This window comes from Desmodus rotundus, chromosome 3 (assembly GCF_022682495.2).
Source record: "Desmodus rotundus isolate HL8 chromosome 3, HLdesRot8A.1, whole genome shotgun sequence".
Classification (NCBI taxonomy): Eukaryota; Metazoa; Chordata; class Mammalia; order Chiroptera; family Phyllostomidae; genus Desmodus; species Desmodus rotundus.
In genome coordinates, this window is record NC_071389.1 from 84,705,933 (window position 1) to 84,731,897 (window position 25,965).

A 25,965-nucleotide genomic window follows, 5' to 3' on the forward strand; every position below is an offset into this window, starting at 1 on the left:
GCTGCCCACCCAAGTCTGCTGACTATGGCTCTGGCATCACCACACCTCCAAAGCCTCTCAATGATCCATTTTGAACATCTCTAAATTCTGGGCCCGTCTGCTGGTGTGTCGGTCATGCCGTGCTCTGCAGGGTGGAATAGCTTAGCCTGGATTGCTCTCCTCACTCACTGTCAGATCTCTCTCAACAACTTTTAGAGAACCCAAAGCTCCCAGGGGAAAGATCCATGTTCCTGTCCTGAACCACCAGTGCTTAAATGCTCTACCAGGGCCCACAACTCTAAGCTATTTAGCTTCTGGCTCTTACCTGAGCTCTTGTTCACAGTGCTGCTGACCTCTGTTCACACACACCATGCAATGCTACCTTGTCTCCTCAGAGCAACTCACTCTTCTTTGGAGCTCAACTTTCACCTTGAGTTCCAAAAAAGCCAGTGATTTTTACACCTGAGCATGTGTCAGACTCAGCAGGGAGCTTATTAAAACACAGAGTGCTGGCTGGGCCCCTCCCCTTCCCCCAGACTTTCTGACTCAGTTGGTCTTTTGCATGTAACCCCAAAATTTGCATTTGTAACAAGCTCCTGGTTGAAGTTGACACTATTGTCCAGGAGCCATACTTTCAGAACTACCTTTGAAAGTCAACATCATTATACTTATCTGCAGATGAGTACCTAAAAAAAAATCCAGACCTGTCCTCCTGCCCCTTTCCCAAGTGAGTAGCCCCTGATGTCCCCTAAGAAATGCAAAGCATCCATCCATTAAGTCAATGTATTTGTTTGTCTTTATTGGCAATTACATTCCACTTACTTAAAAAAAGTTTTGAGGTGACTTTAATTCTTATTTAGCCATTGGTAGAAATAGTTAATTTACCTAGTGTGCTCAGAGTAATGCTTTTCCTCCCAGGAAACAGTGTTCTCTGTTGCTCCTAAAATCTGCCGGCTTTGGATCTGACTCTGATTTTCTCCAGCTAAGGTCCATTTGGGGTGGGAGTGTGGAATCACAGTTCAGAAACCTTCCTGTCTTGAAGCAGGACAATAATGGTAGTGGAAAAGGGGGACAGAATCCTGGCTTTGGAAAAAAAGTGAGACATGGCATTAAGAGGCCCCAAAATGACCAAAACAATTAAAGTGAGGGCCTCCCCACTCCTAAAAGGGAGGTCCCCACCTCCCCATCCTTTCCCACCAAGCTGGACCCAGACATAGAACACACCTCACTTCATCTTCCACTTCATCTTCAAAAACCATGTTTGCTATTCCCAGGAAAAGGCACTATGCTAGCAGCTACACAAGTCACTGCTGACATCCTCATCCAGAGAGGGAAGCTGAGACCAGAGGAGAGAAAACTGCCACTATGTCAAAAGTCTCACTCCAGACCACAGATGACCTGTGCTGCCTGCCAGCCCAGGCAGGTCCCCGGTGCACAGCCACATCAGAGGCCTGTAGAGACTTAGGAGCTTGCTGCTAGAAAACACAGTGGTGGCCTGTGGCTTATCTTTACTGAGTTCACTGCTCCCCCTGGGGTTGGGGCTCTTAGGAGGGCTATACTGGGGGACCTCAGGCATAAGGTCATATGTCACTTGCTAGTTTCTCCCTGTGAAAGCAGAAATTCAACATTCAACCCACTGCCAACCTAGACTAGCCTCACCCTGTTGATTCAAGTACCAAAGGTCCTGGGGGAACAATATTCAAATGCTTCTGCTAACTGCCTTTTTCTTCTCACAGTGGTTCCCCAAGAGCATAAAATACGAGAAGTGAAACTGAACATGTCACCCTTTTAATGAGGGGAGAGGAAGAACCACCCTAAAGGCCTTTTTTACTGGGCCTGTTATTTTTCTGCTGGTCACACACAGGCCCTCACCATGAAGGGACTCGCTGCTGCCTTCCTCATCTGGACTCTGATTTCTCCTGAGGGCCGTGGCATCCAAGCCTGGCCCACACACACGGCCTGCAAGGACGGGGGCTTGGAAGTACTCTACCAGAGTTGTGGTAAGGTCTTTCACCATGGCCATTTGTGTTTGGGAGGAAATTAAGTCTCACAAATGTGGGCTGCTGTGGAGCTTAGTTGGGGTGGGTAAAGAGTGAGGGGACCAATAGCCAAACACTTTCTTCACTTGTGGCAGATATGTGGGGGCCATTTGGAGCTCTTGGGAGAGCGAGCAGTGGGGGAAGAAAAGAGCCTGAATAGAGTGACAAAGAGGACAAGAAAAAGACGCCAATAATCTAAATACAGCAATTCACTAATATGACACAGCCTGAAAAAGAATACAATGAGCAATGAGTCTACAAACCATGAAACCTTACCTGTTCAAAATTAGAAAAAGATGCTCCAATTCCCTCTCCTGCAAATTGTATACCTGAGTAGTTGATTTAGTTTGCAAGTTGAGTGAAAAGATCATTTAGGTTAAAGAGGACAGTCTGACCCTTCTTATGACACCCCTAGAGCTTCCGTTGCAGCAGCGTCATTCCTCATTAGGCAAAAACTTATCTTGCAGCTAGTAATGCCGGGGTTTTCTCTAGTGCTAGACACAACAAAAGGAAATGAACCTTGGTTGTTATTCCAATGGGGCAAACAGATAAACCAACAGAAATTGCAATCTAATGAACAGAATGCAGGGAACTGCTGTAATCAATGTGTGAATGAACCCTTTGGGGATTCTATTAGTCTGTCATTACAGAACACCACAGACATGGTGGCTGAAACAGCAGACATTTCTTTCTCACAGTTCTGAAGGCTAAATGTCCAAGATCTAGGTGTCAGCAGCGTTGGTTTCTCCTGAGACCTCTCCCCTTAGCTTTCAGATGGCTGTCTCCTGTCCATGTCCTCACACGGTCTTTCCTATATGCCCACACATTCCTAGTGTATCTCTTTCTTCTTACAAGGACACAAGTCATATTGGATTTCAGCCCACTCATATAACCTCATTTAACCTTAATCACTTCTTTAAAGGCCCTATGTCCAAATGCAGTCATATTCTAAGGTAGAGGGTTAGGACTTCAACGTATGAATTAGGGGAGGGACACAATTCAGCCCATTAGGGGCACTGAGTGGGGAAAAATGAGCCAAGACTCAGGATCATATCTTGAATGAAGAGTAGAGGGACAGGGTCATGAAAAGACATGACATTGTGAAATACGCTTTGGAGATAGACAGTGGGCCAAATATGTTTGGGCTGACAGAGGTGGAAAGGAGATGCTTGTTAAGCATCTAAGTTGGCCCTACTCTAAGCTGGGCAGTAGTGGACATGTCGTCCTTGACCAGGCAGCTGGTCAGTACAGCTACCACCTAAGGATCTGACTGTTTGGACCTTTCTGAGACAGCTCCACTTTCACCTTACTCCTTTAAAAAGAAGGGACATGGAACATTAAAGTACACAATTTTTTTTGTTGTTTTTTAATGTAAAAGAGAATGAATGGCTGGGTATTGGTCTGTTGATCCCATCACTCTTTCTCTTCCTGTGGGGATGGGACGCGTTCTGCTGGCATCTAATCAGTTTAGGTGCAGGATGACAAGCAAGGCTTGAGATTAAGGGACTTCTAAGGATTTGTTTTCCTAATTTATCCTACTATAAAAGTTGCCATGGCTCATCCCTCTCACTGACCAGCCTTCAGCCTACAGCCAAGCCTGGCACAGCCTTTCAAGTCGCTGCCAGGAGAAGCAAGATGGGCAGGCACATCAAGGAAAGAGCAGGAGCATAGCACTCGCTCCCCTGGGGATAACTCCTCCCTGTGCTCCAGGGAGTCAGTGAACGTGGCATAAGTCCTGCTCTGGGCACCCAGAAAAAAGGAGTGAAGGAGATGCTGTTCTCATCCAAGAGTGGGTGGGGGGTCAAACAAATAATGGGATAAATGCTTTGTATAAAGGGCTGGGATAGAGGCAGGCATGCATTGTGCACCAGGGCTCATGGTGGTTGGAGCAAGTGAGGTTGGGGACTAAATCTGCCTGGGGAAGGGTCATCAAGCTTGAGTTTAACCTTTTAAAGAAAGATACAAATGATAACTCTAACATCATGTTCATGAAAGATTTCTTTTTTTAAGATTTTGTTTATTTATTTTTAGAGGGGAGGAGGGAAGGAGAGAGAGGGAGAGAAACATAAATGTGTGGTTGCCTCTTGCACACCCCCTGCTGGGGACCTGGCTCACAACCCAGGCATGTCCCCTGACTGGGAATCGAATTGACAACCCTTTGGTTCTCAGGCCTGTGGTAAATCCACTGAGGTACACTAGCCAGTGCCCAAGTGTTGTTTTACAGATGTGTAAACTAAGACTTAGAGATTCCAGGTAACCTTTCCAAGGCCACAAGTAACAGAAGCAGAGTTACATCCCTGGAGGCACAGAGAAGGTGCTGAATAAATATTTGTGCAATTAAAATAAATTGATCTTAAGCCTGTTTGACTCCATAGCTTTTGCTCTTAATCTCCTGCTGTGTATTGTTTTGTCTGAAGGCAAATGGAAGAGAGGTGGGGAAGGAGGGAATGGCATGTGTGAAGAAGGGAGATGTGACTGGGCAGAGTTCAGAGCTCTGCAGAAGGGTGGGAACATGTGGGCAATGTGGGCAGAGCCTCAGTGTGATGGTTAATTTTATGAGTCAACTTGATTGGAAGAGGGATGCCCAGAGAGATGGTTGATATTATTTTGGGGTGTGTCTATGAGGGTGATTCCAGGAGAGATTAGCATTGGAATCATTGGACTGAGTAAAGTTGGTCACCCTTATCAATGAGGATGGGTATCTTCCAATCTCTTGGAGGCCTGGATGGAACAAAAAGGTGCAAGAAGGGAGAATTCGCTCTCCACCTAACTGCACCTGACCGCCAAGCTGGGCTCTGTCTCTCACTTGCAGCACTCCTGGTTCCCCAGCCTGCGAGCTACACTGCCAGCTTTCCTGGGTCTCCAACTCCCAGGCAGCAGGTTGTGGCACTTCCCAGCCTCCATAACCATGGAAGCCTGTACTTCAAAATAAATTTCTTTCTAGAATATATATGTATTATTTATGATATGTAGCATCTGTAATGTATATATTACATATGCAAGTCCATCGGTTATGTTTCTCTGGAGCACCCTGGATAATATACCAGGAGACCCAGACAAGGTTGCACTGCATTCCTTTGGCAACGAGGAGAGTGCATTTTGGAAAAGGTCCCTCAGGTAATGAGTAGGAGCAAAGATATTACATTGAAAGCTGTTTGGGGCTACAGGCAGGATTTGTAGTTTGTGGAATCAATAATTCAGGAAAGACATGATGGGAGCCTGACCCAGTATGATTTCAAGAGCCTTAATGTCAGAGGGGATATTTGGTACACTTTGGGGTCAGCAGAAAGGAAAGCAGAGTTCTTGGAACTTCTCTAGAGATGGTTGCTGCTTCACGTCTTAAAGCCATTGAGCTGTCAGAACCCAACTGGTTGCATGCCCCTTCCAGATGGAGATGGTCCCCTTTCAGCCTCTGAATGCCCAGTGGGGCAGTCTCTCCCACACCCCAAGGCCTTCACACTGATAACAGAGTGCAAAGGCTACATGTTGTGATGCCCTGCCCAGCCCTGGTGTTTGGGGGCTTCAAGAATTCCAACATGCATGTGGGAGGGTCAGCTGACAAAACAAAGAGTCCATTGTTTTCTGGGCTTATTGTTTAATTTTCCCCTTTTATTTTGTTTTATAGTTTTAGTGGAAAGGGGAACTCTTAGGCTACAAACTCTTCTGAATAATACAAAACTCCTTGAAAAGAAAGAACCTCATAAGCACTCACTGGCCTCTGAATACTGACCAGGAAGTGAGAAAAGTTTTCTGAAAAAACAGAAGTCCTGCTCTGTTCGACTGTTAGTGCTACAGTAAAGGAGAGAGCAACAGTCTTTACAAAGCAAAAGGGGAACAAAAACAGCCAGGAGCCTTTCTCTGCTTAAACCATAAGACACTTTGTAGGCCTAGAAAAAGCCCAGGGACCCCACCTCATGCACATGCCGCAAATGTCCACCAAGATGTTTATACGCTGCCTCTACCACACCAAGACATGAGGTAGATTACAAAAGTACTCATGATGAGAAGATTAACTGGTAGTGAGAGCAGCTGGATAAGGGGAGGGAAGACAAGGGGAATAATAAAGCCAGGGTGGTCCACACACAATGGATGAGGCAGTATAAGGGATAAGATCTTGGGTCTGGATCTCATTCCAAATCTTGGGCAGTAGTCTCTAAGTCTCCTGTTCCTGATTATAAAGAGGGTGTATGAGTTTTCTATAGCTGCTGTAACAAGTTACCACTTGGTGGCTTAAATGACACACATTTATTCTTTTAGAATTCTGGAGGTCAGAAGTCCAAAAGTCAGTTTCCCTTGGTCAAGGCCACACTGTCTTGGAAACTCTAGGGGCAAATCTCAACCCTTGTCTTTTCTAGCTTCAGCAGCTGCATGCTTTGCATTCCTTGGCTCACAGCCTGTTCTTCCATCTTCTAAACCAACAACATAGCATCTTTTTTATTTTTTATTTTTTTCTTTTTATTTATTGATTATGCTATTACAGTTGTCCCATTCCCCCCCACTCCACTCCATCCTGCCCACCCCCTCCCTCCCACATTCCCCCCCTATAGTTCATGTCCATGGGTCATACTTATAAGTTCTTTGGCTTCTACATTTCCTACACTATTCTTACCCTCCCCCTGTCTATTTTCCACCTATCATCTATGCTACTTATTCTCTGTACCTTTCCCCCTCTCCCCCTCCCACTCCCCTATTGACAACCCTCCATGTGATCTCCATGTCTATGGTTCTGTTCCTGTTCTAGTTGTTTGCCTAGTTTGCTCTTGTTTTTGTTTTAGGTGTGGTCGTTAATAACTGTGAGTTTGCTGTCATTTTTACTGTTCATATTTTTGATCTTCTTTTTCTTAGGTAACTCCCTTTAACATTTCATATAATAAGGGCTTGGTGACGATGAACTTCTTTAACTTGACCTTATCTGAGAAGCACTTTATCTTCCCTTCCATTCTAAATGATAGCTTTGCTGGATACAGTAATCTTGGATGTAGGTCCTTGCGTTTAATCTTGGGTAATGTAATGATGATGTGCCTTGGTGTGTTCCTCCTTGGGTCCAGCTTCTTTGGGACTCTCTGAGCTTCCTGGACTTCCCGGAAGTCTATTTCCTTTGCCAGACTGGGGAAGTTCTCCTTCATTATTTGTTCAAATAAGTTTTCAATTTTTTGTTCTTCCTCTTCTCCTTCCGGCACCCCTATAATTCGGATGTTGGAACATTTCAAGATGTCCTGGAGGTTCCTAAGCCTCTCCTCATTTTTCCAAATTCTTGTTTCTTCATTCTTTTCTGGTTGGATGTTTCTTTCTTCCTTCTGGTCCACACCATTGATTTGAGTCCCAGTTTCCTTCGCATCACTATTGGTTCCCTGTACATTTTCCTTTGTTTCTCTTAGCATAGGCTTCATTTTTTTCATCTACTTTTCAAACAGATTCAACCAATTCTGTGAGCATCTTGATAACCAGTGTTTTGAACTGTGCATCCGATAGGTTGGCTATCTCTTCCTCGCTTAGTTGTATTTTTTCTGGACCTTTGAAGTGTTCTGTCATTTGGGCCTTTTTTTTTTTTTTTTTGTCTTGGCGCATCTGTTACTTAAAGGGGTGGAGCCTTAGGTGTTCCCCTGGGCGGGGTACCGCTGGTTGCTGCGCTGTGACGCTGTACATGGGGGAGGGGCCGAGAGGGAGCAATGGCGCCCGCTTCACTCTCCTCCGGATTTCAATCTTTCACTCTGATACCCACAATCAAACTGGGCCCCTCTGGTGCTGGTTCCCAAGTGGGTGGGCCTGTGCATGCCCTAGGCCCCTGTGGGTCTCTCCAACGACCTCTCCTGTGAGGCTGGGAGTCTCTCCTGCTGCTGCCCCAACCCCCACGGGCGCTTTCAATCAGAGGTTTGAGGCTTTATTTCCCCTTGCTGGAGCCCTGGGTTCCGTGGTCTACTTCGCTCCCCGCCATTTGTCTGGTTTATCTGTGTGCAAATGTGGGCCACAGGGTCTGCTAGTGCTCGGACTGCCTGCCCTGTTCATCCCACACTCCGCCAGTCTCGTTCCCGCCTCAGCCACGCGAGTCCTCTCCACCCCGGTGCCATCTCCACCCCTCCTACCAGTCTGGATGAATGTTTATTTTTTATTTCCTTGGTGTCGGACCCCCTTGCTGTTTGATTCTCTGTCAGTTCTGGTTGTGCGAGGAGGCGCAGTGTGTCTACCTATGCCGCCATCTTGGTTCTCCCACGACATAGCATCTTGCTTCAGCTATCACATTGCTTTCTTCTGTGTCAAATCTCCCTCTTCCTCCTTCTTATGAGGACACTTGTGATTGGGATAATATCACTATCTTAAGATCCTTAGTTTAATCACAATTGCTAACTTTCTTTTACCAATTAAGGTAACATTCAATGGAGGACATGGATATCTTTGGAAGTAATTACTCCTTCCATACAAAAGGGATAATAAATTAAGCTGCCTCTCAGGACTATGAGGATTAAGTGCAAAGGACTGTGTGAAAAGTGCTGAGCACGTACTCCATGCTCAGTAAACCTTTGGTGCTGATGACTTTTAAGATATTTTACAGTCACTAGAGGTATATTTGACTCTGAGCTTTCTTTATACCAAATCAAAGAAGGAAATGGCATTATTTACAAGGTGAAACCAGTTTTTAAGGAGATGTCCAGCTTTTCCTGGTACCTGGATGAGCTGTGAGAGAAATTTCTCCTTGGAGAGATGACGTCCTGGACAGCACCTCTATAGGAGATGCCACAGTGACTCACACTTGTTATTTCTCATTGTGCCCCTCGGTATGGACCAAGGACTCATTACTAGAATGCAACACAGGGTCAGTTTTGCAGTGGGCCACAGCAGAACCTCCCACAAGTGCAGCACGTGCAGGTCTGGGGTGCTCAGAGGGCCTGCCTGCAGGTGGGGATGAGCTACACACACTCCAGGCAGCCATCCATAAATATCATTAGTGCTGCCATTGTTGTTGCTGCTGTGATGGGGTTCTTGACAAGGACTGGAAAGCAGAGGTCTAGGCTATATTTTCTGCAAGAGCCTTGAGTGTACACCTCAGTGTTGCTCTTAACATGCTCTGACATGAACCAGGCAGAGAGGAGGGTCACAAAAAGTAAAGGGCCTGGGACACCTTCCTAAATGACTTCCTGTCCCCCTTTCAATTTCTCTGACACTTGCAGTCATCCTGGCTGTTCAAGCAGCTCCTGGGAATTGTTGGGTGCAGGGCAGGGGTCAGCAATTGAAGCCCTCAGGCCAAATCCCTCTTGCTGCCTCACTTTGGCCCAAGTGATAAAAATGGTTTTTACATTTTTAAATAACTAAAATTTTCAAAGAAAGAATAATATTTGTGGCATGTGAAAACCATATGAAATTCAAATTTTTGTGTCCATAAATACAGTTTTATTGGAACACAGTCACACTTACTCATTTGTGTATTGCCTATGGCTGCTACATGCTACAACAGCATTGTTGAGGAGTGTGGTAGTGACCGTGTGGCCCACAGAGCCTAATATATTAACTATTTGGCCCCTTATAGAAAATGTCTGCTTCTCCCTGGTCAAGGTTAGGGAGGAATCTCTCAAGCTCATCACCAAATCAGAGGCTCAAGTTCTAGGTCTTCTGGATGATTCGAGCCACAGAGGGGCTATATGGTCAAGTGAACTTGACACCTAGCCCACCATGATTGTGAGGAATTTATAGGATACCTTTGAGAGAACCACTGTTGCTCTAAACTCCCCCGTGTCTGCATAACATTTTACAATCTATAAAGTCCTTCCAGTTATAAATTCTCATTCAAATTTTACTAACAGCCCTATGAGGTACGTAGGATGTTTATTTCCATTTCCCAGGTGGAGAAGCTGAAGCACATACATATTACCTATCTTAATTAAGTAACACACCAGAGCCATGACACAAACCCAAGTGTCTGACCTCATACCCAGTGACTTCAAACTAGACTATAGAATTCTAACAGTGATCAACTCATGCCGTCTGATCCTAGAAATGTAAGATGGGGACAGAGAGAAGGCACAGCTCAAAAACTAAGTCTTTTGGTGAAGAGGTAAAAAACCCAAGTATTCTGTGGACTAGACAAGGAAGGAGGAGGAAGTGGAGAGGAGGAAGGGAGAAGGTGAAGGAAATTTATCTTCTGATTCAAAGATTGCCCACACTGCCCCACTCCAGCAGCCCCTCTCTGCACACTCTCCGAGCTGGGCCAGTCTGATTCTTACCCAGTACACCTCAGGGACCGACAGCAGACATAGAGGAGAAGAAGCACTTACATCTGTACTTTTCATCCATGCGTACCAAGTTCTCTTTTGTTGCAAAGGTGTCTGGAAATAACAACTACCAAATTAAAATGATATCTACCATTCTCTTATTAGTGACAGCCAATTTTTCAGTTAGAGCCCTCCTATACAATTGGCGTGCATATTCCACAGGGAAACCCTACATCCCACACACCTGACAGCAGTTTCCTCTGTGGAGAGATTAGTGAGTGGTGAGGGGGTGCAGAGCAAGAACCCTGTCTCTGGCAGTAAGCTCAGGTCTGTGGGTGATCCCTAGGGGGCCCAGACAGCCACCTGGGAGGTTCTAGGGTCAGGGGACCATAGCATTTGGTCACATGCTTTGAATGTGTAGTGAACACCTGCTCTCCTCTCCTTGAAGGCAAGTGACCTTGTCCATATCTGCATAAATAGGTTTTGTGTGTTGCTGAAGTTTGCTGCAGGGCAGGCACTTTACCTGACCTCCAAAAAGTCCTTAATTAAAAAGTCAAAATCAGGTCATGTTCACCAGGATAATCCATCAAGATAGTCAAACAGGACAATTAATCAGACTTTAAGAATGTAAAGCAATGCTGGCAACACCTCCAAAATAGAGGGTAAGCTGTAAATGACCTAGCTACATAGCAGAATGAACAGGCATGTTGATAAAATGTTCATAGGAAAATTTCAAAATTGCCCTGGGAACAAAGGGAGGGAGGAAGAAAACCATGCTTTTCTCAAAACCTAATAATTCTGAAGTAAATTGAGCATAAGACAAACCCCAAAATAGCAACAACATTGAAAAATAACAGTAGTAATGGAAAACATCACTGGCCAAGTAGTCCTTTAGCAGTACTTTAAAATATTGCACACAGCAAGCATTTCTCTATTAGTTTATTTTCCAAGACTAATAGGGATATAAGTAAAGTGCAATTTTTTTAAAGTAGACAAATAGTCAGAAAAACAAAGATGAAATTCCAAAGGGTAAACCTTGGGTGTGCAGCATTACACAGTGAGCTGCCTGAAGCAGACTGAGGCCATTTGGCCCACATGTAAAGACAGGAAGTTGACAAAAAAGTTATATATGTGTATAATATATAACACATTAATATGATATAAATATATCTACATTGAGATGCAGATTTTTAAAAATGGGAATGGGAAAAAGTTGAGGGTAAAAAGGAGCTAGAAGAGAACAAAGTCTGCAGGTGAGTTTCTGCTACCAAGCCACTGGTTCCTCCCTGTTAATTCTCCCAAGCATTTTTTAAAAGAGATGCTGAGTAACTTGTGAATAGGGACCTAAAGAGGGAAAAAAGCCAAGAGTCTGTGAGTCTAAGAGGCCTCTTCTGTACAGACAGGAAATGTCTTCCCAAGTCTTTCCATCCTCAGGCAAAATGCTGATAGACGCTTTGCTCCCGTTTTGGAGGAGGATCTTTGGAGAGGTGGAAATGGGGGAAGGCTCTCCTCTAGCTCTGCAGCTGTTTTTGTAGAAACTACTGCACAGACAATACACAAAGCAGCTGCCAGTGTGAGGTCCTGGGCTGCGATGGCTTAGCATTCTGGCCAGCCAAAGGGGGGAGGGGGGATCAAAGCAGATTTTTTCCTGAGGCCAAGAAAGGCAAAGGTGAGCGAGCTGTCCCAGTCCCAGCTTGTGCAGCTAGAGCACCTCGCAGAGGCTAGCAGCCACCAAGCTCTGGGAAAGGAGGGTCTCCCGACTTACAGAGCCCTCAGCAACTTAGTAAGAGCAGTGTGAGGCACACAGCAGGGTCAGTGGTCAGGGTCACAGAGATGAGGGGTAGGCACTCCCCTCTAGAACTGAAACAATATGGTGAGGATTTTAATTGGAAGAAAAAGGTGACTTGCTCAGGAACTCTGTGCCACCTGGGTTGTTCAGGCCTTTTCTGGGATTCCTTGTAAAGTGATATCCCAGGTCCCTGATCTAGTAGCTTTGTTCTGGGATCCCAGAGAAGCCACATGGGCATCATCGGAAGGTGCACTCTGGGGTTTACCCGGAAACAAGTACATGCATATCCATCTGCAACCAGTAGGTGATTCCCATGCAATGGGCAGTATGCAATCAGCACCTGCCAGCTTCCTTGTGTGGGATCCGAAAGGCATTATTGTGTGTCCCTTCTTGAAATTCTGTCCTAGTACCCCTCCAGTGTCTCTTTGCCTTCAGGACAGGAGTGAGTGCTAACCAACCCAGTGACTATGAGGAGAAAGAAAAGGCTCCTCGCCCAGAAAGCACTGCTTCCAAATACAATTTATATTTGAAGATTCATTCTCACAGACTGCCTGCTTGGCCAAAGTGCTGCCAGTGGGCTCCCTTACTTGAAGCCTGGCATCTCCTCTTTGTGGCCAGGCAGGAACTGTGCCAGCCCCACTGAGAAATCCAGAATGCAGGGACCAGGGTTCCCACTGTAGTGAGCCATTAGGCTCCTTTCCCATAGCTGGGAACTTTCTCATTCAAAGGCTCCTCTGTACGTGTTCCATTTAGTCATCCTATACTGCAGTGAAAATGTCCCTCTACACAATTAAACACTGCCTGCATAATTAGTAAATCAAAACTTTGTCAATTAAATTTATTGCTGACATGCATACATTGGTCACATATTTGTTAATAGAATTTTAGGCCTTTAATCTAATACAGCAGATTGCCTTAAATGCTTTAAAAGCAAGCAAAGCAAACATAAATTATCACAATGATTATTCTACTCATTATATTTTTCTTAGTTTCAAACTATTAATAACGTGGGTTTATATTTATTTCTTCATCATCTTTACAGGGATATTTATTTTTATATGTGTTCTTATGCCTCCCTGGAATTATAGCAGTGCTTAGGTCAGTATTTTCCTGGGTGTGTAGTATGCTTTAGTCTGTCATCTCAGACCAGCTGAGGGTGCAGGTTGTGAGTTACCAATCAACTGACTCTGGGTTTGTTGGTGGGTCAGCAAGCTCTCTTTACTTAAACTTGACCTATTAAATCCTCAAGACCTTTCAAGCCCCTTCCTTTAAAAAGTTCCCTCTATCGTGGTGCTTTTTCCTCGGATGGTGTGTATTTTGCTGGGTCATTGTGATGTTACTCATTGTCCTAGTGTTATTATACACTAACCTGGTCTGTCAGCATTGTTGAAAACTTACACCTGACATGGTAATGTCAAAAATATAATTAGAAGAGTTATTTAAATGAGTTGATAAATTTGTCTGCACAGCCCTGGCCGGGTGGCTCAGTTGGTTGGAGTGTCATTCCATACACCAAAAGGTTGTGGGTTCGATCCCCAGTCAGGGCACATACGTAGGTTGCGGGTTTGATCCAAGCGACCAGTGTTTCTCTTTCACATCTCTCTCTCTCCCTGCCCCCATCCTCTCTCTAAAATCAGAGTTCTGTATCTTTCCCATGAGCACACGTGGAGCAGTCGTCCCAGTGCAGACCAGGACAAGGGCCCTCACCAGGGACTGCATCAGCCAGCATCTTGATCTTAGACTCCTCAGCCTCCAGGACTGTGAGAAATAAATGTCTATTGTTTAAGCCACCTCGACCGTGGTGATTTGCTATGGCAGCACGATAGACAACACGTCAGCTCTGCCAATAGGCTTGCTTCTGAGGAGAAGTGTGAATTGATTTTTTTTCTCTCATGAGTCTGACGGAGGATCAGAAGCAGCAGTGGAAGATTCTTTACCATGTGCAGGACAGCAGTACTCAAGGAAAAAGAAAAATATATTAAGTTGTTCTCATACTGGAAACCACAGGGGAAACAAATCTCAAGAATTAACACTTGTTCTGCAGGCCTCTGTATGGCTGAGTGTGGTGAAAATTACATCAGGGGCTCTGAATGCAGCCCTGGGAGGGAAGGGTGGTGACTAAGGAAGGAACCCGCATCACAGTCATCCAAGCTGCCCCTCCCCTGTACAAGCGTTGAGGACAATTAACCATGGCTGCTGTGCTCTTCACGGCTCCTAGCACAGGAATCACTTCTGGGAAGATTCTTCTCGTGCCATGGAGGGAGTCTTGCCAGAACCTTGAAGGCTGAGTGAGTATAAAAGTTGTCAAGCCAGCGTTGGACTACAAGCTGCTCTCCTGATTTCTCCCCAGGGACCAAGCTTCTCTGACCAGAGTTTCTCTTTAAAAGGACCTGCCTACATTGCTGCAGGGAATGTAAAATGCCCAGCCACTCAGGAAAACAGTTGCTCTGTTTCTTATAAAACTAAACACACGCCACATAACCCAGCAATCCAAATCCTGGGTATTTATCCCAGAGCAATAAAAACGATATTCACACAAAAAGCTATAACTGAAAAATCGTAACAGCTTTATTTGTAATAGCCCCCTACTGGCCGTGTCTTTCAACAGGTGCGTGGTCCAACAAACTGTGGTACATTCACACTGTGAATACTGCTCAGCAACAAAAATGAACCAACAATGGATACACACAACCTGGACAGATCTCAAGGGTATTACGACAAATGAAAAAAGTCCAGTCTCAAAGGTTACATACTATATGGTCCTACTGATATAACACCGTCAGGATGGGAAGGGGGCTCAGGGGTAGGGAGTGGTTATCAAAGGGCAGCATGAGAAAAATGCTTTGTATCTGTGTTTTGATTATGGTGGCGGTTACATGTGAAAAAATCACATAGAAGTTCACAGGAGCGTGTGCTCACACATGCACACACAGAGTACACATAGAAGCTGGCGCAACCTGAAAGTGGTCTGTAGATCATGCCAGTGTTGGTGCACGGGCTTTGATATCGGTTATGTAAGATGCTCCCATGAGGGGAGGCGTGGAAAGGGCACACAGGACCTCTCTATACTTTTTGCAACTACCTGTAAGTCCATTATTATTTCAAAATAAAAAGTTAATTAAAAAATAAAGGCCTGGCCTGGCTGGTGGAGCTCAGTGGATTGAGCGCAGGCCTGTGAACCAAAGGGCTGCCAATTCGATTCCCAGTCAGAGCATATGCCTGGATTGTGGGCCAGGTCCCCAGTAGGGGGCACTGCAAGATGCAACCACACATTGATGTTTCTCTCCTTCTCCTTGACCTCCCCTTTCCCTCTCTCTAAAAATAAATAAATAAAATCATTTATAAAGAATGTTTAAAAAATAAAATACATGAAGGCCTGGCCTCTAGCTTTGAGCCTAACACCCTGCACCTCACTTGTAGGGTCACTGTGGACAGCGCAGGCCCTGACCCCCAAGTGCAGGCTCCACAGCCCTGGCCTCTGGGCATCTGAGACTCTGGCACCAGAATCAAGTGTGAAGCTTAAAATGGTTCCAGTTTCCTTGTCTTACAGGTGAGGAAATGGAGGCTCAGTGAGGCCAGGTGACTGCTAGCTGTCACTCTACTTTAAATGCTGAGTTACATGGAAACAGCTGTTCCTAGAACCACTCCACCAAAGAGTGCCCTAACATGGTGAGCCTAGAAGACCAAAGTGAGCCAGGGCTGGGGTTTTTGTATTTGTTAAGTGTATGTGTGTGATTATTAAAAAGCTGCAAAGAATAAACTATGGGCATCAGTGAGACAGTAATTTAATTCCATGTGATGGGCAGACGATCAACAGTCAGAAAAGGGTGAGCAGGCCGAAGTTTACCAGCAAGATATAGCCAATGATGTTGGTGGAACTGCTTCACCGAAGTCTCTCCTCTGGAAGTATATAGGAAGACAGTGGAAGTCTACCTGTCTGCTGCCATGTTAAACAATAGAAGAAAGAACGTGAAGCTCTTACCAGGATCCTCCCAGAGCTATCTCCAGTGTCTTTAAGGTCTAGATGCCCATGTCCCTGCAAACACCACCCACGTCTGACCTCGAGTCTCCAAAGAGGAACCTCAGCTGGTTGCATTTACAATACTCGAGGTGAACGTCTCAGGTATAGAACTGGCTTGATTTCACCAAGGACTTTTGTATGCAACTGTGAAGTTCCTAGAAATCACACGGTCTTTGAACTTCAGTCTTTGTGTATGTTGTTCTCTCTGCCCCAAGGCTCACAGAGAAGACTTTGTGTAGACCCTGGGTGGACGGTCTGTCTGGGTTCATACTCCAGCTCTCCCAGATGGGTAACCCTGGACAATTTCTTTAAACCTTCTTTGCCTCTGTTGCCTCGACTGTTGAGATGGAGAGAATAATAGTATTTCTTTCTTAAGGCTTTTGTGAGGACCTGAGTTAATGTATGTATAGTGCTTAGCACAGCAGCTGCATGTGGTCAGAACTGTACAAGTGACCTCTCCCTTCGCATTCCCCTGGGTGCTCAGCAGCCTGCAGAACTGCACGCTGGTGTCACTTCCACCTCCTGCCACCCCTGATCACCCACGCTGGGTTATATGCACCTCCCCGGGCTCTGGGGTGTCTAGTGGCTGCTCTGTGTGGCAATTGTGTTTACCTTCTCTTTCTCCTACACTCTGTGTTCTGAAAAGTCAGGGACTATGCCGAAAACTAAATCATCTAGTATCCCCACAGGTAGCTAAGTGCTCAGCACATAGTGGGCACTCAAAACACATCTGATATTGGATCAATTATCAACAGGTATCAGGTTTCTTGTCTCCCCTGTTGAAGTAGCATCTTCCACTCTATTTCCTCAGCATTTGCCAAAAATAAGAGAAGCCAAGTTGCTGGCATGCTCACATTGCTGCTCTGACTTCGTATGTGTCCCAAACACAATCTCACTGGAGGAACATCTGCCCCCTCCCATCTGAGTACTAAGAACCATGAAGAGAAAAGTAATCTTTATATCCCCTTGTATTAGCAGAGGTCAAACTAAGGGTATTTGAAGGTTAATTGACTTATTCAAAAGCAAATATGTTAGCAAAACATTTGAGGTGGTGAAGAAGCATGCTGGCCATTTTCAAAGTCAGTTCAATGACTGCTGAGGAGATCCGGTCCCTCACGTTCCCCCTCTGACGGGTGATCAGTGTTCCTTCATTTGCTCAGCAAACATTTATCCAGCACCTGTAACAGTGAAATGACCAAACAAGGTATTGTCGGAGAGAGGAATTCAGAAATAGTAAAGGGACTGTGTTGTTTTTACTTTTACATTCTCAAACCCTTAAGGAGTTACCCGTCAGAGAATTTATAGTTTAAACCCTTCTACCTCTCTCTCTCTCAAAAAAAAAAGTCATTCTTTCTGTGCAGCCTTTATTTGTATGTGTTCAGGACCAGAGGCAGTCCCCCAAGAAGTAAACAGTGTTCAGAAAAAAAGTAGATGGATGAGTTAATATTTTATTCCCAAAGGTCCTGGAGTTTTGTGGAGACACTGGGTACACACAGCACAGCACAACACACTCTGCCCTAGTCTCCACGGGGGGAGAGGTGAGCCCAAAGTTCCAAACTGTGCACTCAGCCACCTCCGTGAACACAGAGGTTAGAGGAAGACAATGCCGATCCGGCTGCAGAAGATACTGCTGTCTCCTAATTGTGTTCTTAATTGAGGCTGAAGGTCTTTCATTTACAATCACAGGTTGTTTTGTGTTAGTTTAATTTCAGGGACTGCTTTGATTCCACCCATGGGTGATTGCTCTGCACCTCAGCTTGGAGGTCTGACTGAGCCCCTGCAGGCACACCACCACCGCACAGGCCCCAGGGCTCCTCCAGCCCTGCTTGCCCAGTCCCACGCCTCCCACACTCCTCTGCTGTGCTTGCATGTTCTTCCTACACTTGGAGTTTGTTATGCACACTCTGTTTTCATGTCTGCTCTCCCCCAACAGCCCTCACTGTCCATTGTTTAGCTTTACCCTGTTCATCCCTGGACCCCCATCTCAAACCTTTCTGTGCCTAGGTTGGTGTTTCGCATAGAGTCAATAATTCTGAAATGAAACAGAAAGAAAAAAGTTCCCTTAGGGGCTGTTACAAGAATCCTAACTAAGCAGAGCTTTGCTTTCTTGAAAGAATTCCTTAACAAGTCGCTGGGGTAGCTGCTGAGGCCCCAGGGGGCCTGGTATGGTTTCCTCCTCATCATTGAGACAGGAGAAATATTTTGTTGTTTCTCTAGAGAAGGAAGTTAGAGAGATGATGAAAAGAAAGGGAGGAAGGGAGCCAGGAATACAGTGACAGGTGGCTTGTGGGGAGGAGCCCGCCTCCTTGAACCCCCCCCCCAATCTTCATAAATTCTGTGAAACTTGTAAATGGTTTTGTAAGCAGATTTCTGAAGAAATCTCCGGAGGGGGGAGAAACTTTTAGCCTGGGGTGACACATCGTAGATCTGGGAACCCCCCCACAAGCTCATGCACTGGGGAATGAGCACAGAACTTGGTGTGGCTCATTAACAGCGGATTTCCGATGTGGTAGACCAATAGAATCACCTGGGGGAGCATTCAAAAATCTTGATGTTCAGGCAGCCCCTGGACTTCTGGGGTGCGACCCAGGTATTGGTATTTTTAGAGCTGCCCAGGTGATTCCAATCTACAGTAAAGTTTGAGAACAAGGGGTGGTGAACCTCCCCAACACAATTGAACAAATTGTTTTCAATACAATCCTGTTTTTATCTCAAGGGATGGAAGGCCTTCACTGATATCTAGGTTTCGTTTCAAAAATATCTATTGGACTTGACTAAATTGTTTTTTTAAGATTTTATTTATTTATTTATTTATTTTTAGAGAGAGGGGAAGGGAGGGAGAAAGAGAGGGAAAGAAACATCGATGTGTGGTTGCCTCCCATGTGGCCCCCACTGGGGACCTGGCCTGCAACCCAGGCATGTGCCCTGACTGGGAATCGAACTGGCAACCCTTTGGTTCACAGCCCGCATTCAATCCACTGAGCTACACCAGCCAGGGCGACTAAATTGTTTTAAACAGAGTACTCTGATGTTTAACATAAAATTTCTAGAAGAAGTTGGTTTCATTTTCCATAGCTGCAATGAAAATAGTCAACATTGCCCTTCTATCAAAATTCACTGTTTTTTTAAAACTATGACCCCACTTTTGAGTGTCTACTCTTTGAGAAGCACTGACCTAGATGCTTTACAAAATTTATTTTTCTTAATTCCTTCCCAAACCTTCCAGTGCCTCTGCCTTTCAGTCTACCATGCCAGTGTCTTTGGGCTGAGAAACAGCTGCTCCTTCACAGAGTAACAGTGACTTGTGGGATCCTAGCCAGCAAGCCTAGCAAAACTGGGAAGCTGGTTTTTTGTTCCTTCCTGTGATCGATGTACAGTGTAAGGGGAGGGTCTCAGCGTATGTGTTTGGACTCATTTTGCCTCTGTCCAAAGCTCTGCTTCTTTCTTTTAATTAGTGTCCTCACTTGCCTTTGTCTCTCCAACGTGGCAATGGGGACCGGGCCTCAGGGAGAGCACAGAGCAGTGCTGAGAGCACCTGAGCCTGAGTCTGGAGACAAGACAGTCACTTCACTGCCCTGGAGCTCAGCCTCTTCGTCACATGATGGAGATATTATTCATACCTGATGTCCTGGCCACTCACAGAAGTGGGAGAGGATTGATGATTCAAGTACATTTCAGAACCTCTAGGTGCATGGGTTCAAGTCCAGTTCTCCAAGTGAGCGAAGCCAGGGCTGCTGTCACGTGTTCCCTCCCAGCCAGTCCACCAGTCTCTGTCACTTGTGTGTCATATTCCACAGCACCGGAGGCCAAAGACAAATACCTTAGCTTTTTTGGTTTTAAGCCATACCCAGGTCATAACTTGCAGAGGGAAGAGCAGATTCTTTTCAGCATCTCCAGCCTTATCAAAAATGTCCCAGAGCTCATCTTCACCACCATACATGGTCCAGTAAACCACCCTGCACCTCGGGGCACAGTCTTGGCCCCATGGGAACATGAAGAGATTTGCACGAAATGCAGAAATCAGCCATGACAGGTGTGTCTGGTCACGTCTCAATGTTACCAAATACTGCCGTGGTTTCCACTGTTCCTAAGCCAGGATCCACGGAGGCACCAAAGATCCCTCCCCAGTAGGGGGATCTGCCTGCTAGTGAGACCGAATCCCCCACCTTCAAAGTGCAGTGCAGACATGTGCTCTGAATTCTGCTTATCCATTAAAAACATGCAAGCAAACAGACAGACCAAGCTAGCTTTTCTCAGTTATCCTATTCCACAGGGACTGACTCCAGATTAGTAACAGCGAGTTAAACAATTTTCAATACCAAACAGAATAGGCAAGTTTCCCAGATGCTTCTATAAGTGGGGCAGACCTGGTAGTTTCATCACTCTTAACCAATACTGAGGCTCTGGGTAAAGTGGCCTGGTCGAGGGCCTCCTGCCTCACTTGGTTCCAGTGTAGCTAGTAGTGCCTGGCACATACTACACAGTGCATGAATGCTACTAACAGAGTGACCAGCAACATTGTCCCTGAGATGGAAAAGGGGCCAGGCCAGGCAGAATGAAGTGAGTCCATGGCAGACACCTCGCACAGAGAAGACCGTATATGTGGACTTTAAAATGAGAGATTGAAGTATACAAGTATCTTTTAATGTGTCTATCACTCAGCTGCAGAGTATTATAATTAGATGATGGAAATGTTGCAGTCCAGATGAGAGCAGAAACATTTTCTGATTTGTCTTTGTAGTCTCAAGGTCTAGTGTTCTTCCTGCCAAAAGTTAGATAGATACTCAGTAAAATGAATGAGAAGCTAAATTGTAATTTCTATTTTCAAGCCATTATTTGTCACCCATAAGATAGATTCAAGTTTTCTCTCATCCTCATGTTAAGATTCTGGGCTGTGTGTCACCATGGTGCCCTCTTGGTAACACACAGTACAACTGTGCATTTAGTGTTCATTTTCTTATCTACTCCTAAGATGCAGAAAATGAAGCATCACAGCCTCTAATGGGTCCCCATTTTTTTCAAGACATTTGGTGAGGAAGTTTGGATAAAAGCTTGTCTTCATTTATTTCTTTATGGTCTCTAATGTTTACATTATGATACAAAACCATGTCCTCCTAAGCTGATGGAAGCCAAGCTGAGGTTATTCTGGGGGGAGTGGACTTTGGAGGCAAAAGGGACCTTGCAGGTAAATACCCCTTTTCCATTGATAATAAGTTCTATTGAATTCCATTTCTTTTTCAGTTAGAACCAGACAAGGGAGTGGTCTAGAATTTTGAATTTGGCAGCACAAACATAACTTCATACTCAATAATGCATTCACTAAGCTTACCAGACAGCCTGCAAGGTGCTGTAGTTCTTGCCCTCTAACATTACAAACAATAGATAATCCACTGTGATGGTACCCATTCCATTTTTGGTGTAGTTGATATTGAGAACATATTTAAGCATTTTGAGAAGTCAAATCATATACCTGACTTAAATGTGTGAGTATATTCCCAAAGAAATTCTAACCAAAAACACTAGGATGGGAAGGAACCAGTCCTATTTGACATAGTGGCTCATCAGGGGTCCTGGCTGTGCTGTTCTACAGTGACAAGTTTTGACAGGTGAAAAAAGAGGAAAGATTAGAAAATAACAGAACAGCATAGAATATATTTGCCACACTATAAGTCATTGTCAGGGAAGGAGGATGAGGGAAGGGGTGGAAGGAACACTCCACAGTGGCATCAAGGACAGGCAAAAGGAAGGTTAATTTTGTGCTTCTATGGTAATGAATTTCCAGCAGTGGCATCTCACTGAAGCCTTACTCATCATCCTCTTTTTAGTGATTCACAATGACCCTTGAATGTTATCCTATAAATCACACAGGAAAATTAAAATGCCCCAATTAAAACATAGGCATGCAAGGCAGCTAATTTTCAGATTTGTGCACAGCTAAAGCTGTTTTGTAAACAGGGTACAAGCTTGCAGAATTGGCAATAATCCAACCTAAAGGAAGATGTCAAAAGCAAGGTCTCTTTGTTATTCTGTTTTATTTGAAAAATAAATCTGAAAGATAACAGAGGAATATCTGCTACTATTTGGCCTGGGACTAGGTTTTCAACCACACTCAGAAACTCTATCCTAAGTGCCAAAGCAAAATCCCACTATTATGATGACAAAGCTAATGCACTAGCACCTTCTCAGAGAGCCTTCCAAGTGTGAGCAGTAATCAATATTAGCGGCCTCACAACTTAGGCTTTCCAAGTAATTGCTGGCACCCAGCAAAGCTCAACTTCCCTTCTGCTATCATCAAAGTATCTAACCTTCTCTCCTTTTCATCTATTTATCCAACCAACTGACATCCACTAGAGTAGGCACTGGTTATCTGAAGATGAATAAAACATAGTTCCTACCCTAGCATAATCTATGAGAAAAGCAAACTAGCAATACTTACCACATTCATGATGATAAAGGCATAATCAGATATACACAGCATGTCGTGAGAGACCAGAGGAAGGACAGAGGAGAAAAGCACAGGTGGCATCTTGGAAAGGAGTGTGGTTGAGCTGGATTGTGAAGGTAGGAAAAGTCAGAGAGAGGCAATTGAATTTTCCTATATGAGATCTAAACCTCTCACAAGACATTTATTGGAAATTGTCCAAATTGATTTTTACACTGCAGATAGAGGGAAACATGTTTTCTGAAAGTAGAGAGTTAAAGCAAGAGCCATTTATTCAACAAACACTGAATTAGCACCTGCCATTGTAGGTGCATGTCAGACACAATGAGAAAGGGGAAGGGTAATCAAAAATAAAAGAGGATATAATATAATAAGATATAATAGAAAAGTCTTGCCCTTGAGGATCAGGCATCGGTTGAGAAGACAAGGCATTATCATAAAATACTGAGTAACTACACAATGTCATCCGTCACATACTAAATAACTGGCATAGATCTTAAGTTCATGGGAATGGAGGGAAAGAAACTTGTGGGATAAGGTGGCATGACCCATAGAGTCAGGATTTGGATAGAAAGGAGAGAAATTAATGCAAGCAATGAAATCACAGACAGCATGTCACCCTCTCTCTCTAAAATCATCATTGGCTCCCTAGGAGTTATTGGCTCACTCTTTGTTCTTCCACAGGACCCAGACATCCCCATTCCTAATACTCCTGAACTAAATAAATTAAGATGACTTTTTCTAAATATCCCAAGCACTCAACCATTTTCTTCCATAAGTTTGGGCTCAAAATTTTCATCCCACAAACATAGGGAGCCATTTAGAGGCATTTGAATCTTGCTCTAACTATTGACCAAATAAGAGCAAGGATTGTGAATGCATGGTTAGAAGAGCTGTTGAGGAATTGGGCAAAAATAGAGGGCACAAAAAGCCCTTCATGTTGGTAAACTTTGTGTATGAACTTGGTGAGGCTCTGGTGCCCAACTGTTTGGTCGAGATGTTGCTGTGAAGGCAGTTATGGGCTAAGTTATGTGATTAAGATTTACAGTAACAGACTTTGAGTGAACAGATTATCGTCCACACTGTATGTGGACCTTGCCCAATCAGTTGAAGACCTTAACAGACATGACTGATGTTTCCCGAAGAAGAAGCAATTCAGTCTCAAGACTGCAGCATGCGATCTTGAGTTTCTGGCCTGCTGGCTTGCCTTGCAGACATCAACTTTGAGCTGAATGTCCAGCCTACTGGCCTGTCCTATAGATTTCAGTCTTGTCAGCCACATGAGGCAAATTCTTATAATAAATCTCTCAGATAGATAAATAGATAAATATATTAGATATATTAGATATATTCATTCTATATGAGGTCTGCCCAGAAAGTATCCAGCAACCATATAATATGAAAAATAGAGACATTTATTGAAGAAAATACAAGATACAAGAAACATTGTACATAGGATAATGATGTCTCAGTCCCCTTCAAAGTGGGCAACTTGGGACCTCACACAGTTCTCCCAGTGTCTCTCCCACTATTCAAAACCCTCTGCAAAATCCTTTGTTGTGGTATCGCCATCAGCTGCCCTGTTGTATTTTCCTGAATCTTACTGACAGAAAGGGAAGGAAATCTTTTCCCTTTCAAAGGTGATTTTAGTTTTGGGAAAAGCCAGAAGTCACAGGGCACCAAATCTGGGCTGTATGGGGGCTGAGTCACCAGGATGATTTGATGTTTCACAAAAAAACTCTGCACAAGATGTAAAGCATGGGTGGGCACATTGTTGTGATGAAGCTGCCAATCACTAGTTGCCCACAGCTGTGTTCGTTTTCATCGTATTGCATCTCTCAACTGACAAAAAACATTGAGGTAGTACTTCTTATTAATTGTTTGACCTGGAGAGGCATAGTTGTGATGGACAACAACTTCCCAATCAAAAAACACAGTTAACATGGTGTTGATCTGGCTGCGACTTTGCCATGTCTTGTCTGGGCATAGAGAATCAGGCAACTTCCATTGGGATGACTGGGCCTTCATTTCTGGGTCATAGCTGTAGACCCATGATTCATTTCTGGTTATGACCTTCTTGAGGAAATCTGGTTCATTGGTAGTGGTTTGAATCAAGTCATTAGCAACTGCAGCACATTGTTCCTTCTGCTCTGATAGCAGAAGCCACAGAGTGAACTTTGCCATGACATGTTTCATACCAAGATCCTGTGTCAAAATCTCAGGCACAGTAGTTTTTGGAATCCCCGGATCAGCTTGTAGTTCTTGCACTGTCAGTCACCAGTCTTTGTTGACTGCAGCCCGTACACATTCAACTTCTCAGGTGTTCTGCTTGTTGCAGGCCCTCCAGAACATGGATCACTTCAATGGATTCTCGACCATCTTTGAAGCATTTGTGCCACACTTTTATTTGTGATGCACCCATTGCTTCATCCCTGAAATCCTTCTGAATCCTCCAAATAGTTTTCTCAGAGGACTGTTCAAGCTTAATGGAAAATATGATGCACATTCATTGGCTCTACTCATTCATTTTCAATGTGATGGCCGCACAGAACACATGCTCACTCAATGGCACCTACCACCCCCATTAACTAGTACAATGAAGTTGTCATTGTTCATGCATGCACATTCCAGTCCACTCTCCTTGGCTCCCAGGTTACATTGATGTCGTGCAAACCATTCTCATATTAGCAATGGCTGGGCTTTTTCTGGAAAAACTTCATATATTCTCCATGTAATACATATATTATACATATGCAATAGAATATATATATTATCTATATAATATATACATATGCGTTAGTATATATTCTCTGGAGGACCCTAATATACTCCCTTTCCTTAATAACAAGAAGGTACCTAGTGCCACTTTATTAAGCAACCAGAAGTGAACCAGCATCACTCACTATAGGGAGCCATTCCACGCATGGGAAATGTAGCCCAGCCCCCAGTCGGAAAAGCCAGTGGGGTGTGAGGTCCGGCACACAGTACCCACCACTGTAGCCACAACACACCGATCTCGAAGGCCGGGATCCGCATCAACTCACGTTCTCTTTGCCCAAGTTTTTCTTCTCTCCATAAACTGTTAGAGTTGATCTTGCTAGTACATCTAAGCTGTACATTAATGGTAAAACCCTCCCCACTCTCTATTGTGTTTCCCTACCTTCCTCAAGCTGTGTCTCTGGTAGCAGCCTGTTATGAAACATGCTTTATAATATCTAACACTCCTGGAGTCAGCCTGTATTCTGTTTACAGAACATGCAGGTAGCAACACCAGCTCCTAAAGTAATGTGGGTTACAGGGAATGAACCATGAGGTTAAGGTATGTTAGAAGAAAAGTCAGCATTCTGGCTCTCAATATGTCATCCATCTAAGTACTGGAGGGGTGCAAGGAGAAAGAGAGAGAGGGAAAGGGAGGGAGGGAGGAAAAAATAAAGAGAGAGAAGGGAGAGAGATGGAGGGAGATGGGAAGGAGGGGGAGAAATTGAAGAATA

General features: G+C 44.5%; 1 protein-coding gene across 2 annotated transcripts in view; it reads left to right on the forward strand.

The window, feature by feature from the left end:
• Window positions 1-1,786: 1,786 nt before the first annotated feature.
• LY86 (lymphocyte antigen 86) overlaps window positions 1,787-25,965 on the forward strand; it is a 58,449-nt gene continuing 34,270 nt past the window's right edge. Inside the window, exon 1 of one of the 2 annotated variants that reach the window (XM_024552274.4) lies at window positions 1,787-1,979. In XM_024552274.4, coding sequence (XP_024408042.2) covers window positions 1,853-1,979 — 127 coding nt within the window. In that variant the 5' untranslated portion in view covers window positions 1,787-1,852. The remainder of the gene's footprint in view (window positions 1,980-25,965) is intronic. The other variant, XM_053921834.2, reaches the window with a different exon arrangement.